This window comes from Nerophis ophidion, linkage group LG03 (genome assembly GCF_033978795.1).
Source record: "Nerophis ophidion isolate RoL-2023_Sa linkage group LG03, RoL_Noph_v1.0, whole genome shotgun sequence".
Taxonomy (NCBI): Eukaryota; Metazoa; Chordata; class Actinopteri; order Syngnathiformes; family Syngnathidae; genus Nerophis; species Nerophis ophidion.
Genome location: NC_084613.1, coordinates 62,210,627 through 62,225,188, shown reverse-complemented (window position 1 = coordinate 62,225,188; position 14,562 = coordinate 62,210,627). Strand labels below are relative to the sequence as shown.

Below are 14,562 nucleotides of genomic sequence, written 5' to 3'. Positions count from 1 at the left end.
CCCTTCTAAAACGTCAGCAATAAACACATCAAATTGTGTTTTATTCAAGAATAACAAGACAATTGAACCACAGTATCAATAAGTCGCTCTACAGTAGGAGGCAGGGGGAACGATTACAATGTCCACGCTAGCGTGACAAGCGCAATATTTGTTTTCTACTTTGGTGTTTATTTTCTCAATAACAGTTTAAAACTGTTGTATGTTTTTCTTGGATACAGCTGGGCTTTGGGGACAAAAATCCAATAGTATTTTTTGTATTTCGTGTATGCCATAAAAGGGTTTCATTGTATTGTTTGTTGTATTTTTAACATGATCTTCAATTGTATTTATATATTAAATACTAGCGTATTTGTTGATCAATGAACATCTTTGTCCTGTGTTGTAATCGGATTATAATCATGACAAACAAATTTAAAGAATATATTGGAGAAAACAAACCAACATAGTACCAAAATCCCAAACCTACAGCCACCAACTGTGGGTTCTGATAGTTAATAGTATGACGTCTCCATAACAATAGCAGTAAATGTGGATGAAATGCTTCGTTAGCCTACTTGTCTTTAAAATGTTTTTTTCTTTGACCGAAGTTCTTAGTAGAAAAATACACAATATCGTACTGTAGTAGTTTTGTGTGTGTGTGTGTGTGTGTGTGTGCTCAGTGAATTAAAAGTCTGAAGCTTTAAAATGTCTACATTTCAGCATCTTGGAGACAATGTTTGGAAGAGGAAGCATGAGAGAAAAACGTCCAAAGAAAGAAAAAGAGTACAGCTCTCGGACTTATCACAGCGCAGAAGAATGTGTGAGAGTTTCTTGTATACCAGCATTGCAATGCAAAATTAAACAACAGTCTCGTTCAAATAGCAGCTTTTTGATACAATATAATATAACTACAGTAAAAAATATAAAAAAATAAAATTCCCAGGGAGATTCTGATGGGCCTGCTGTCTGTGTTGTGAACCTCAGTCCAGCATTGCTTGAAGACCGACTTCGTCCATTTTGGGCAGTTGTTTTAAAGCAAATTAACTGAAAAAAAGTTACTATCCGAAGGTTAGCATAATAATGTTTAAATGTTAGCATGCTAACAAAGAAGCCGTCACCTAGTAAGGAAGTCCATTATTTTTATGTCTAAACAAATTAGTGAAAATGCTAGCATAAAGAATTTGCATGCTAACATTAGCATGCAAACAGAAAACATATGCATACTTGTCAAGTATTAAAATCCATGATTTTTAGGTTTAATTAACATAATTTCAATTGCAAGCATATTAGCCATTGCTAACAGAAAACGTTACCACATTTGCAAGATGATGCCGGATGTCAAAATGCATGATTTTTTTTGTTTAAACAAAAATTCTTAGCTAAATTGCTAGCATATAATGTTAGCATGTTAATGTGAACAAAGGAGCAATCAGAATACCCCTGAGAAAGCGTCAAGTACAACATCTTTGATCTTTACTATTCATTGATTAAAATGAGCTAAAACTTTAGCATAGAAACATAGGAAAAGTTAGCATACATGTAAAATGGTGCCAAGCTTCAACATTCATAATTTTTAGGTTCAAATGAATAAAATTAGTCAAAATGTTAGCAAAAACATTAGCATGGTACGACTTATTGGGAGCTGTGAGTAGGCTCTATGATTCGCGACAGGCCCATAATAAAAATAGTTACTAACAGCAGACTTGCCAACTCTCACGATTTTTTTCGGGAGAGTCTCGAATTTCAGTACCTATCCCGAAAATCTCCGGGGTCAGCCATTCTCTTAAATTTCTCCCGATTTCCACCCGGACATCATTATTGTTACACCATCCTTTACTGGGATGTTTCCGGCTGGACAATAATAACGGTTACACCTCACAGTCAAGCGTAACAATTACAACAGAAGAAAAATATGTATGTGTTGTTGTGTAGGCAATGTTCCCATTTCCTTTTTATAATTACATTTATTTATAGCATACTTTGCATAGATTGATGGCTAATCAATGCAATGTCTGCCTTTTTTGTTTTATTTTATTTTTTGTTACTATTTTTATTTGTTTATTGAACTATTACCACCATCGCTGTGGACAGATATCTAACTTGTTTTTCTTTTTTGTGTGTGTGTGTATTGTATATATGTGACACCCTCCCCTTTACAATTCATTTAAAAGCAAATCTTGTGCACAAGCTCTAGAATTTAGGTCTGGGCTCTGGCTTAGCCACACCAAAACTAGTGTACTGAGAAGAGGAAGAAAAAAAAAGCCTGTTCTGTTAGAGCGGCGGTTTGTCAAAATGTAATGCAAGTCTCCCCTGGAAGACATTTGTTGAGGTCCAGCAGCTTAAGAAAAACAAATTCCAAAGTTGGAAGACAAAATACATTTTTAGTTGAGACGGAGGACTAAATCTGTTCTTTGGGGAGTAAAATTATTATTCAGGCAAAAGGGGGTTCGACAAGCACACATTTGGCTAAACTGGGGCCTGGAACAGAATTTTATTTTCAGGCATTCCTTAAACTTTTACAGAACTTTTTCACACTTTTAGTGAAACAATTTTTATACTTTTTCTATCAAACTTGAATATGATGCATTTTTGTACTAAAATTAAAACTGTTCAATAATACTTTTGTTGGGGAAAAATGAGAATTTTTACATATTTTTTCCCCTGAAAGACATTAGTTGAGGTCCAGCAGCTGAAGAAAAACAAATTCCAACGTTTGAAGACAAAATACATTTTTAGTTGAGACGGAGGACTAAATCTGTTCTTTGGGGAGTAAAATAATCCTCAAAAGTGTGATATTATTCAAGCAAAAGGGGCTTCGACATGCACACATTTAGCTAAATTGGGGCCTGGAACAGAATTTTCTTTTGAGGCATTCCTCAAATTTTTACAGAATTTTTTTCACACTTGTAGTGAAACAATTTTTATACTTTTTCTATCAAACTTGAATTTAATATGATGCATTTTTGTACTAAAATTAAAACTGTTCAATAATATTTTTGTTGGTTAAAATGACAAATTTGACATATTTTTTCCCCTGGAAGACATTAGTTGAGGTCCAGTAGCTTAAGAAAAACAAATTCCAAAGTTGGAAGAAAAACTACATTTTTAGTTGAGACGGAGGACTAAATCTGTTTTTTGGGGAGTAAAATAAGCCTCAAATGTGTGATATTATTCAGGGAAAAGGGGCTTCGACAAGCACACTGGGGCCTGGAACAGAATTTTATTTTGAGGAATTCCTCAAACTTTTACATAACTTTTTCACACTTTTAGTGAAACAATTTTTATACTTTTTGAATAATATGATGCATTTTTGTACTAAAATTAAAACTGTTCAATAATACTTTTTTGTTGTTGTGAAAAATAACAAATTTGACATAATTTTTACTTTCTTCCACCTGAGACAGTGAGAATGGCTGGGGAAAGTTGCCATCATATTTTTAACAGCGATGGGGCGGTACAGCTCGGTTGGTAGAGTCGCCGTGCCAGCAACTTGAGGTTTTCCAGGTTTGATCCCCGCTTCACTGCCAAAACTTTACCCACCTGCTCCCAGTGCCACCCACACCGGTTTAAATTTAACTTAGATATTGGGTTTCACTATGTAAAGCGCTTTGAGTCACTAGAGAAAAAGGGCTATACAAATATTCACTTCACTTCAGTGATGGAGCAGGAAGGGGCTAGGAATATGGTTAATTATTTGACAATTTTTGTACAAAATGCATCGCGGGGCCCTTTGCACAGCGTGTGCTCTGTGTCAAGCTGTGGCACATGTACCACTAGTGGTACGCCAAATAATCACTTGATTAAATACTGAAACACAGTGTTACTGTTCACACTGTGTGTAATGTTACAGGGGCCAAACATTAAATATACTTGTTAAATTAAACCTCTGCCTTGTTTTTAATAATTAATTAGGCCTATTATGCTACTGTATTTTAATATTGGTCACTATGTTGGTACTTGGAGAGGCAAGTTTTTTCCTGAGGTTGTACTTGGTCAAAATAATTTAGTTTTTTTCTTTTTTTAATGTCACATCATGCGGTTAAAAGCTGCTACTTTAACAAGGCTGTGTTTGTCAATGAATGATGTTTACCCACAAAACCTAGTAGAGGTTCAGTCCTAGATCGGGGTGACGCTCAGGTCTTCGGACAGAGAGAACCCAGAGTCTCGGTCTCGCGTGGGCTTCTCAGCTTTTGCGTGTCGTCTCACGTCCTCGTGTCCGTAGCTTGCGTGGCGCTTGAGCAGCAGCTTGGGCATGCAGAAGGAGGAGGACGCGTTCAGGCCCAGGGACAGCCCGAAGCCCGAGGAGACGCTGGGGGCAGAGATGGTGTTTTTGAGGACGTCCGGAGCTTTAGTCTGAACCACCAAGGGCAAGCTCTCGGCCTCGTAGCTTTGCTCGTCGTAGGCGTAGTTGACGTTACCGCAGGTGAAACTGTGGAACTTCGCCAGGTCCGTGGCGCCCGTTGACTGCCCGGCGCTGTTTTGGCTCTTATTGGAGTCCCCGTTGGGTGAGATTGGACCCTGGCGGGGAGGCAATGTAGAAGAGCAGAAGCCGGGAGGTTTGGAGGTTTCACCGCCAGCCTGGTTGGACTCTGTGCCTGCACTGCCGGACTGAACAGCTGGTGCGCTGCAGGAAGTAGACGGGGGGCTTGAGAGGGGAACGGACTGAGTGGGAGCCAGGGTTTTCTTCAACATGAAGCTATCCAAAACCCAAGAGCCGTACGTCGGGTTCCACAAATTCTTAGTTTTGTTCTTCAGCCGCTGGCTCCCAGAGGAAAAGCCGTTTTTGGGTAGCTGCAGGGGAGGCTCAGGGTGGAGCCAGCGGCCCCCAGGAGCCGGCGGGATGGGCTCCTTCTCTGGGAGAACGTCTCGGCACGACGTCGCCTCCTGCTGAATGGGCTGGCTTCTCTGGAGGAAGAGGCAAGGCTTGGCGGGCTGCGAGAGAAGAGCCGAGGGCGCCAGGTGGCCAAGCTGGGAGGAAGAGGAGGAATCCAAGGAGATGGGGAGGGGAGTGAAGTTGCCGGGCGTGTGATTAGAGGGGCGGATGGCTACGCCGCCGCCGTCGTCTGCGGTGGGCCGATATTCCACTGGGAGCGGTGTACTGATCACATCTGGGTCCTGAAGAGAGACAAGATGGAACGGTGGAAAGATGAAGGAACAAATCAATATGCAGAAAAGCCAGAGACCGGCTGAAACACTAGCAGTTAGCACGCTAGCCAGATAGAAAAAATATCACTCTTCTGTGCTTGTATGTGAAATGACCTAAAGACGCTAGAATGCTAATGTTAGCGTGCACCAATTATCAAACTATATGACTCTAAAGTAGGGATGTCCGATAATGGCTTTTTTGCCGATATCCGATATTGTCCAACTCTTAATTACCAATTCCGATATCAACTGATACCGATACATACAGTTGTGGAATGAACACATTATGCCTAATTCTGTTGTGATACTTCGCTGGATGCATTAAACAATGTTACTTTACCATGAATTGATTAACATAGACCCCGACAACGGGCATAAACACACACACAGTCCTCCCCCACCCCACGCCTTCACCACCGCTTGATACCCCTCGGGGTGATGGACGGCTGGCAGTGCTTCAGAGGAGCAGTCAACCTCCAGGGCCCAAACTCCCCGGCACTCTGTTGCGAGTTGTTTTGATTATACGTAACATGTTTATGTGTGTGAACAGCATGGGGTTTTTTTCTGACTCCAGACTAAGCCCCCTTAGGAGCCCAGTCTGGATTGTATTTTTTTACTCATCTTCTTCCCCAGTATTTTACGTTTTTCTCATCTTTTACGGGGCACCTTTGTCGACCCATCAGCGTTCCTGTTCTGTAACCCTGTACTCTGTTTGTCTAATCTTGAATGGGTTTGTGCTGAAAACAGTTTCGTTGTACTTGTGCAATGACAATAAAGTCCTGTCCTATCCTATTGTATATAAATCCGCTGAAGAGCAGGGAAACCTGCGAAACAGGCTTGTAGGGATGAAATAGCCTCTGTGTTTTTTCCTGACCTAACGTACAATGTATTGTAGGTTTACACATGGTAACGTCACTGTAGTGTACTCTCCATGTATTTAATGAGGCATATATGCTGTACGTCGCCAGCAATAGCATCTGTGTTATCTCTTCATCCAGCGTGTTTGAAAGTTGCAGAAAGAGTGCATATTTTCACATTAGTTTATATTCAGACAAGGCACGCGCAAAAATAGCTTCCATGGCCCTCTTAATTTCCGACATCAGAACTGGAGTGCTCACAACTCTGGAGTGACGTCATTCCCAGCTCCACTTCCCAGGTAAATAGAAGGCAGCATGAGCCATGTTGTCAACTCTGGTCAGCGGATATTTTCTCTGCCATGTGTCTGAGTTCGATCCCTGCTTTGCTTCCCTAGTCTGTGTTGATGCACAGACCTTTGCCTGTCTTGTCAAGCAAGTTTTAACTTTTGACCTTTTCTCAGGTTTGTTTAGTGGCTTTGCCACTTTTTTCTTACCTTGTTTTTCCCAAACTTCATTTATCACAACTTTTTGTTTATCTTTCGGACTTACAGAGTTTTTTATTTTAGAGTTTTTTCCACACCTTTGTGCTCCGTATATTTATTAAATCTTTTTGTTTTGACTTTTGCCTGAGTGTCCTGGGTTCGATCATATGGAAACGGGGTTTGTACGTTTTATAGTAATGTAACTAAGCAATCATCGTTAGCATTAGCTGATATGCTAACACGTTAACGAGTGTCTGTGTTAGTATTAATAACTTAAAATGGCATTATTTGTGTATTGCTTCAGTTGTGTAAATTCACTAAAACGTTATTGAGTCTGTGTAGCTGATTGGAGAGTTAGCATTAGCAGCTCGTGGGTCCATGACGATGACTCCTGTTTTGTTTGATCAACCGTTTTACTGCCTAGTTACAGACAACGTTTGGAAACAATTAAGGTATGTAAATAAACACTTACAAAATATTTCTGTTTGAATAACTAATTTCACAGCGTATGTATCTGTGGCTTATAGTTTGACATGGATAATATATGGAACACATTGTTTTTTTTCTAAAATTTAGTGGGTGCGGCTTATAGTTAGTCCGGAAAATACGGTATAAACATGAATAGATAGCCCAGGCCAAATTTATTTAATCCAATGTGGCTGCCAAGTCAAAAAGTTTGGGGCTCCTGCTTTAGAGTATATTAGGTACTTTTTTGTCTTTTTAGGTATATTTTTGGTCTTTTTTTGCCACATTTAATTTTAACATTTTATTTCAAATTCTTCCAAATATAAATGGTAAACAGATATTAAATGTTTAAAGTTCTACACTCCTTGAGGGTTAAACAGGTCACGTGTGCCTAATGGAGTGTCTTGTATATACCATACCTGAGTGCAATAGTTGATTCTCTCGAGTATAGTGGAGAAGTTGGGCCGATGTTCCGGACAATGTTGCCAACACTGGGTCATGATCCGATAGCTGAATGTACATTCAGATATAGACAGCCTGTTATTTTGACAACTCAGTGCTTTATTAAAGCCTCATCAGTACTCACACAGGGCCCGGGCAGCCCTCTGGAGGGTTCATCCTGCCTCCACTGGTGACAAACTCCAGCACCTCCTGGTTGGTCTTACAAGGGTACGGCATGTAACCCAGAGAGAGGATCTCCCATAGCAGTACCCCAAATGACCTAAGGAGGGCGACAAAGACCACCATGAGTCGATTTGTGTCACATTTCGGCCCTCTTGACCTGGAACAAACCCCACAAAAGTCCTATCGTTTAGAAAGTTTTTCAGACTAAGAAATTACAAAAGATGGGCGCGTGTGTGTAACTGTGTGCAGAACATAACAAATTTAATATTGTATTATTGTTTTTGCTTTAGTTGCTTTTGTATAATCACGCCCAAAAGGGGGAAAAAAAAAAATCACTCCGTAATTAAAAAAGTATGATTTCTCCCAATTATTTTGTGCTTTAACATAATACTTAAAAGTTATGTTTTTTGTATTTACACTGTTGTCCTTTGTTTATTCTGATTCCTAAAATACATACAGCGTCTGTCAAGGAATAAAACCAAAAATGTTTCGGCCCAATTTTGCCGTAATTATCATGATGTATGCCAGGGGAGTCCATATTTTACAAATAAAGTGTATTCTTTGATGAAGGGATTCTTCACCTTTTTGACTTTGGGGCCTAACTGTTCAACCCACTCAAATATTAACACTGAATTAATCATCTATACTCTTGATTTTAATCATATTAAATATATCATAGGCACCAGCGCCCCCTGTGACCCCAAAAGGGAATAAGCGGTAGGAAATGGATGGATGGGATATCTAACCAAACTGAACAAATACCGCTGTAACGATTGATTAATACATTGATTGATTTACATTCCTAAATTTTAAGTATATCTATAGGTGCGGCATGGCGTAGTGGGTAGAGCAGCCGTGCCAGAAACCTGAGGTTTGCAGGTTCGCTTCCCACCTATTGACATCCAATTCGCTGTCGTTGTGTCCTTGGGCAGGACACTTCACCCTTGCCCTCGGTGCCGCTCACACTGGTAAATGAATGATGATTGAATGATTGGTGGTGGTCGGAGGGGCCGTAGGCACAAACTGGCAGCCACGCTTCCGTCAGTCTACCCCAGCTTTGGCTACAGATGTAGCTTACCACCACCAGGTGTGAATGAATGATGAGTTCCCACTTTTCTGTGAGCACTTTGAGTATCTAACAATAGAAAAGTGCGATATAAATCTAATCCATTATTATGATTATTATTATTATCTGTGCTCTGCAAATTTTGCCTTCCGTAAGGTAGGTTGAATTAAACACTTTTGTTGTAATGACTATCAGAAACTAATTATTCATTGAGTGGAAAGCAAGGCTCTGTCTGACACGCTGGGTTCAAAGATGCAACATGAAGTCATTACTGTCAGGACTGTGACTTGGATTTATTTCGCTTCACCGACGCAAAGGATTATTCGCACGGGCGAGACGTGAACGTAAGTACATATTTAATTTATACACTATAATAAAGAAAGGCAAAACAAAGGTCGAGCTCGGTGGCGGATTATAATCTATACTAAAACTTTAAACAAAAACAGCACAAAGTCAGTACTATCTACAAACAAACAGAAGATACTATTAAAGGCACAAGGCAAACCAAAAACTAGCACTGAGGCATAAATACAAAGAAATCTTACGTGGCGTGGTCAAACAACAAACAGCGTAGCAAAGCATTAGGGTCCGGCAAGGAAAGGTAGGTGCGTGGTAATGAGTATTCAACACAGTCCAGTAGGTAATAGTTAACGTAGCCAGGCCGAGGAAAAGAAAACAAATGACTTAAATACTGCTGTGGTAATTAGAAACAGGTGTGAGAGGCTGAGGATCGGGGCGTGACTAGGGGGACCAGGTGGAAACTAATGGGTTGACATGGAAACACACAAAACCGGGAAATGCAAAACGTGAAGCAAGAGTCCAAAAACAAAACAAAACATGATCAAACATAAAACCAGATTAACAGGCATGACAATTACTATCGTTTTGAGGGTGATTTATTTTCCGCTTGAGTAAATACAATACATTACATGCAGATTGATTTTGCGGTCAACAGAAGTAACGGCACCCTGGTTCGCACTCTCTCCATGCAACCCAAACAACACACACTCCACCATCACACATACTGTATGTAGCCACACCCACTATCTCAGGTGACCAGTGAGAAACAAACCCCTGCCTCTCCAACTTTATATATAGTTTAACACATTTAAAAAAGTAAGGACGTTAAACACCTATTTTCCTATCTGTGCCATCATCAAAACAAAAATGGCAGCTGTCTACGGCGGTCGAGAAAGGTTACAAGTTCGCAACTTTTGGTCGCTAATAAAAAAGCCTTGCCTGTACTGGAAGTAGTAGACGATGTGCGCGTGACGTCACGGGTTGTAGTTATCCTCAGATTGTTTACAATCATGGCCACCAGCAGCTAGAACGATTCGGACCAAGAAAGCGACGATTTCCCCATTATTTTGAGCAAAGATGAAAGATTCGTGGATGAGGAAAGTGAGAGGGAAGGACTAGAAGAAAAAAAGGCGAGGGCAGTGGGAGCGATTCAGATGTTATTAGACACATTTACTAGGATAATTCTGGAAAATCCCTTATCTGCTTGTTGTGTTACTAGTGTTTTAGTGAGACTGTATGGTACCTGAAAGTCGGAGGGGTTTGGTGACCGGCAGTGTCTCCGGTGGGAGGAGGTAAGAGAGTCCGCAGCTGCAGAAGGAAGCAAGCTCCGCTCATGTCTACGGTAAGAGCCGGCTTATTACTACAATTTTGTCACCGAAACCTGACGGTTGACATGTGGTCGGGAACCATGTTCACTTGACCGCTCTGTTCCATAGTAAAGCTTCACCTTCGGGAATGTAAACAAGGAAACACCGGCTGTGTTTGTGTGGCTAAAGGTAGCTGCCATACACCGCTTCCCACCTAATTTTTTCTTCTTTGTAGTCGCCATTATTAATTGAACAAATTGCAAAAGATTCAGCATCACAGATGTCCAGAATACTGTGGAATTATGCGATGAAAAGAAACAACTTTTAGCCGTGAGCGGTGCTGGAAAAACATGTCCGCTACAACCAATGACGTCACGCGCACGCGTCATCATACTGACGTTTTCATCAGGATACTACGCTGGAAATTTAAAATTGCAATTTAGTAAACTAAAAAGGTTGTATTGGCATGTGTTGCAATGTTAATATTTCATCATTGATATATGGGCCTACCGAGGATGTCGTACTGGTTTGTGTTGTGGTTTGTGCAGCCCTTTGAGACACTAGTGATTTAGGGCTATATAAATAAAAATTGATTGATTGATTGATACAAGACATCATTAATTATAACACAACAGCTTTGTGTTACAGCACGATTGCAAAAGTCACAACAAATACAAACGACACAACACGCTAATTTAAAGCCACAACAAAAGACGTGGCCGCTACACACCAAGTGACAGTGGAGCAGAACACAACAACATGACCTGGCAATAATAAGTCATTTGATGAAAAATAAATACATAGAAGACATTAATAAAAGGAGGCTATGGAAATGAAGAATTAATGGACCAACACCATCAACAGGGATGAGGGGGCATACATGCTTCCGCACACCTGCGACGCTGTCCGTAATCTGCGACACCAGGGCGGAGAACAGATAATGTATGGCCAGGTAGGGAAACTTTATTTAGCAGCTAAATGTTGGGTACTGTACTTTTATTGACGATTACTTAAATGTTGAAAATGTGAGCAGGAAAGGTTTCCTCTTGTTAATTCACCCTAAAGTGTTGGTTGTACTTTAGTCAATAAAATGTGAATGCATTGGCCATTAATTGTTGTTTACTTGCCCGTTTGTATCCATTACCTTACAAGAAATAACAGGAATATAGGAAACTTCACTTTCAGTGTCCAGTATACTGTATTTATTTCACGGTCACACTGTTTGATTTGTTTTGCGAAAAAGTTACTAAATCAATTTAAACTCAGTTACTAAATCAATTTAAACTCAAACCGTTTGGGATCTTGTCATTCTAAAAAAAAATATACAGTATATATCGTCTTTGAATCGTATCGGCAACCACGCAAATTGAATTGTTGTTAAAACAAATCGTTACACCTCTATAGTCAAATGATATGAAACCATGTGTTAATCATAAAGATTCATATAAATGAGTTGTACTTGTATAGCGCTTTTCTACCTTCAAGGTACTCAAAGCGCTTTGACACTACTTCCACATTTACCCATTCACACACACATTCACACACTGATGGCGGGAGCTGCCATGCAAGGCGCTAACCAGCACCCATCAGGAGCAAGGGTGAAGTGTCTTGCTCAGGACACAATGGACGTGACGAGGTTGGTACTAGGTGGGGATTGAACCAAGGACTCTCGGGTTGCACACAGCCACTCTCCCACTGCGCCACGATGCTGAATTTACTACTTTCACCTTAGCCTTAGGTCAGGCTGATTAGAAAAAAAGGTACGAACCAAATATACTGCATAGGAAGGGGCTCATAAATAACCTACAAGGAAATACATCTACTTACAATGAATTGGTTCTAAAATAAATTAACTTAATTAATAATAAAAATACAGCTTCACCACTTTAGTCGTATTTTTTGACCCTAAGAAACTTCTCTGACTTTAGCGCCAGACTTTTTGTTTGTTTCTAATTGTCATTACCGCCACAATTGGTGGAAACGTGTATTACAACTGCGGCCCAAACGGACCACAGCTGAGAAACAGATATTTTTTGTGGTCCTCTAAGAGGCGCTCGCAGCCCAACAATGGTTAAGAAACACTGTAACAATATATAGGGATATAGTGTTAGATACTACACTAATTCACTTTGTTACCAGTAACACATGTTTTTCTCAAATCTTTAAGCATGTATTGACCTAGGTTGAATTGATTTTAAGATCTTTAATGTACAAATGTGGGTGTAGAAAAATCCAAGCGCACCACAAAAATAAAATTTTGGACACCGCTGCCATATGCTAAAATATTGTTTTTGACCTGTGGACTTTATTAATTATTCTGTGATTTGGCCCCGTAGAGCACAATTATTAATATGTTTCTTTAAGCATTAAAATCATCTTTAAATGTCATGTCAAGTATCGATTAAAACTGTGCCTAATGTTAGTGCTGGTTATTGTATATATGAAATGGGGTTTGTGTCCACCATGTATCGGTCTTGCAGGTGAAGATTCCTTCCATGAAGGCCTCAGGTGGCATCCACTTGACAGGCAGCATGGCATGACCACCTTTCCTGTAGTAGCTGGCTCTAAAAACCAACAAACAACAATGGAAATACACTTGACTTGAACAAAATACATGAATGTATCATCTACAAAACAATTGCAGTAATAACGTGAATACTCTTAATTATAGCATTTACCCTTTATATTTATATAGCGCTTTTCTCAAGTGACAAAGCGCTTTACATAGTGAAACCCAATATCTAAGTTACATTTAAACCAGTGTGGGTGGCACTGGGAGCAGGTGGGTAAAGTGTCTTGCCCAAGGACACAACGGCAGTAACTAGGATGGCACAAGCGGGAATCAAACCTGCAACCCTCAAGTTGCTGGCATGGCCACTCTACCAACCGAGCTATGCCGCCCTGTATACCTGATTAGAGAGAGGTTGGTAAAACCAATTTGAAACATCTTAATATTTTGATTTTAATAATGATTTGGTGTGCGTGAGAAAGTGGAAAAGGAAAATGTAGATCTCTTTTGCCAGTGCAAGTATATTTCAATACTTCATATGCAGCTACTGCCATCTTGTGGACTTAATAACACATGTCATAATCCCACATGACAATTTGGACTTTGTTAGTTATTTTCTTTTCCTGTCCTGGTGCTCTTATGTTGGTGCTACTTCCTGTTGGACTCCTCGTTTTGCTCTGCCATCACACCTGTATTCTATTTCCAGGCAAGTCTATATAGGTTCACCTGTTGCTATTTTCCATTGCTGGCTGAAATAATAGCTTTTGCTTTAGTTTGCACAAGTTACTTTGCTGCCATTATCTGCCTTTCACAAGCCTTTTTTTGCAGGTTTTTTTACTCCATGTAAATAATTTAATTTGACCTTTTGTCTCTTCATCCAGGGGTCACGCCGACAAGTGCCATGTGCCACCTGGGCCCCACCCACCTTGCGACTATAAAGGACTCAGTGGGTAATTAAATTGAGGTTCATTGGACCTTTACACTGTACAAGGAGATTTACTGGACCTAACTACTTGTACCATACTCATTTTCCCGGTAAATTTTTTTCACTTCCGATATGATACCAACATAGGAGACTTGAGTATTGTCCAACACCGATATTAGCATGGATTAATTAATTAAGTTTAACTCATGATGCACTAAGTTAACATGTTTGTTACTAAATACTTTTTATTACCCTTCTGCCTTGAAGACTTTGATAATTATTTCCATCCATCTTCTTCCGGTTATCCGAGGTCGGGTCGGGGGGCAGCAGCCTAAGCAGGGAAGCCCAAACTTCCCTCTCCCCAGCCAATTTGTCTAACTCTTCCCGGGGGATCCCGTTCGGGTGGCATCCTGACCAGATGCCCGAACCACCTCATCTGGCTCCTCTCGATGTGGAGGAGCAGCGGCTTTATTTTGAGTTCCTCCCGGATGACAGACCTTCTCACCCTTTCTCTAAGGGAGAGCCCCGCCACCCGGCGGAGGAAACTCATTTCGGCCGCTTATCCTTTTTGGTCATGACCCAAAGCTCATGACCATAGGTGAGGATGGGAACGTGGATCGACCGGTAAATTGAGAGCTTTGCCTTCCGGCTCAGCTCCTTCTTCACCACAACCGATCGGTACAACGTCCGAATTACTGAAGACGCCGCACCGATCCGCCTGTCGATCTCACGATCCACTCTTCCCCCACTCGTGAACAAGACTCCTAGGTACTTGAACTCCTCCACTTGGGGCAGGGTCTCCTCCCAAACCCGGAGATGGCACTCCACCCTTTTCCAGGAGAGAACCATGAACTCGGAGGTGCTGATTCTCATTCGGGTCGCTTCACACTCTGCTGCGAACCG

The 14,562-nt window shown here is 40.7% G+C and overlaps 1 protein-coding gene across 2 annotated transcripts in view; it reads right to left on the bottom strand.

Annotated features, from left to right (window-relative positions):
* Window positions 1-406: 406 nt before the first annotated feature.
* The window catches only part of ltk (leukocyte receptor tyrosine kinase), a 138,850-nt gene continuing 124,694 nt past the window's right edge, over window positions 407-14,562 (bottom strand). For both annotated transcript variants that reach the window (XM_061895830.1, XM_061895831.1), the window contains exons 26-29: window positions 12,688-12,789; window positions 7,515-7,649; window positions 7,348-7,438; window positions 407-5,094 (exon numbers count right to left, since the gene is read on the bottom strand). In XM_061895830.1, the coding sequence (XP_061751814.1) occupies window positions 4,096-5,094; window positions 7,348-7,438; window positions 7,515-7,649; window positions 12,688-12,789 (1,327 nt within the window). In that variant the 3' untranslated portion in view covers window positions 407-4,095. The remainder of the gene's footprint in view (window positions 5,095-7,347; window positions 7,439-7,514; window positions 7,650-12,687; window positions 12,790-14,562) is intronic.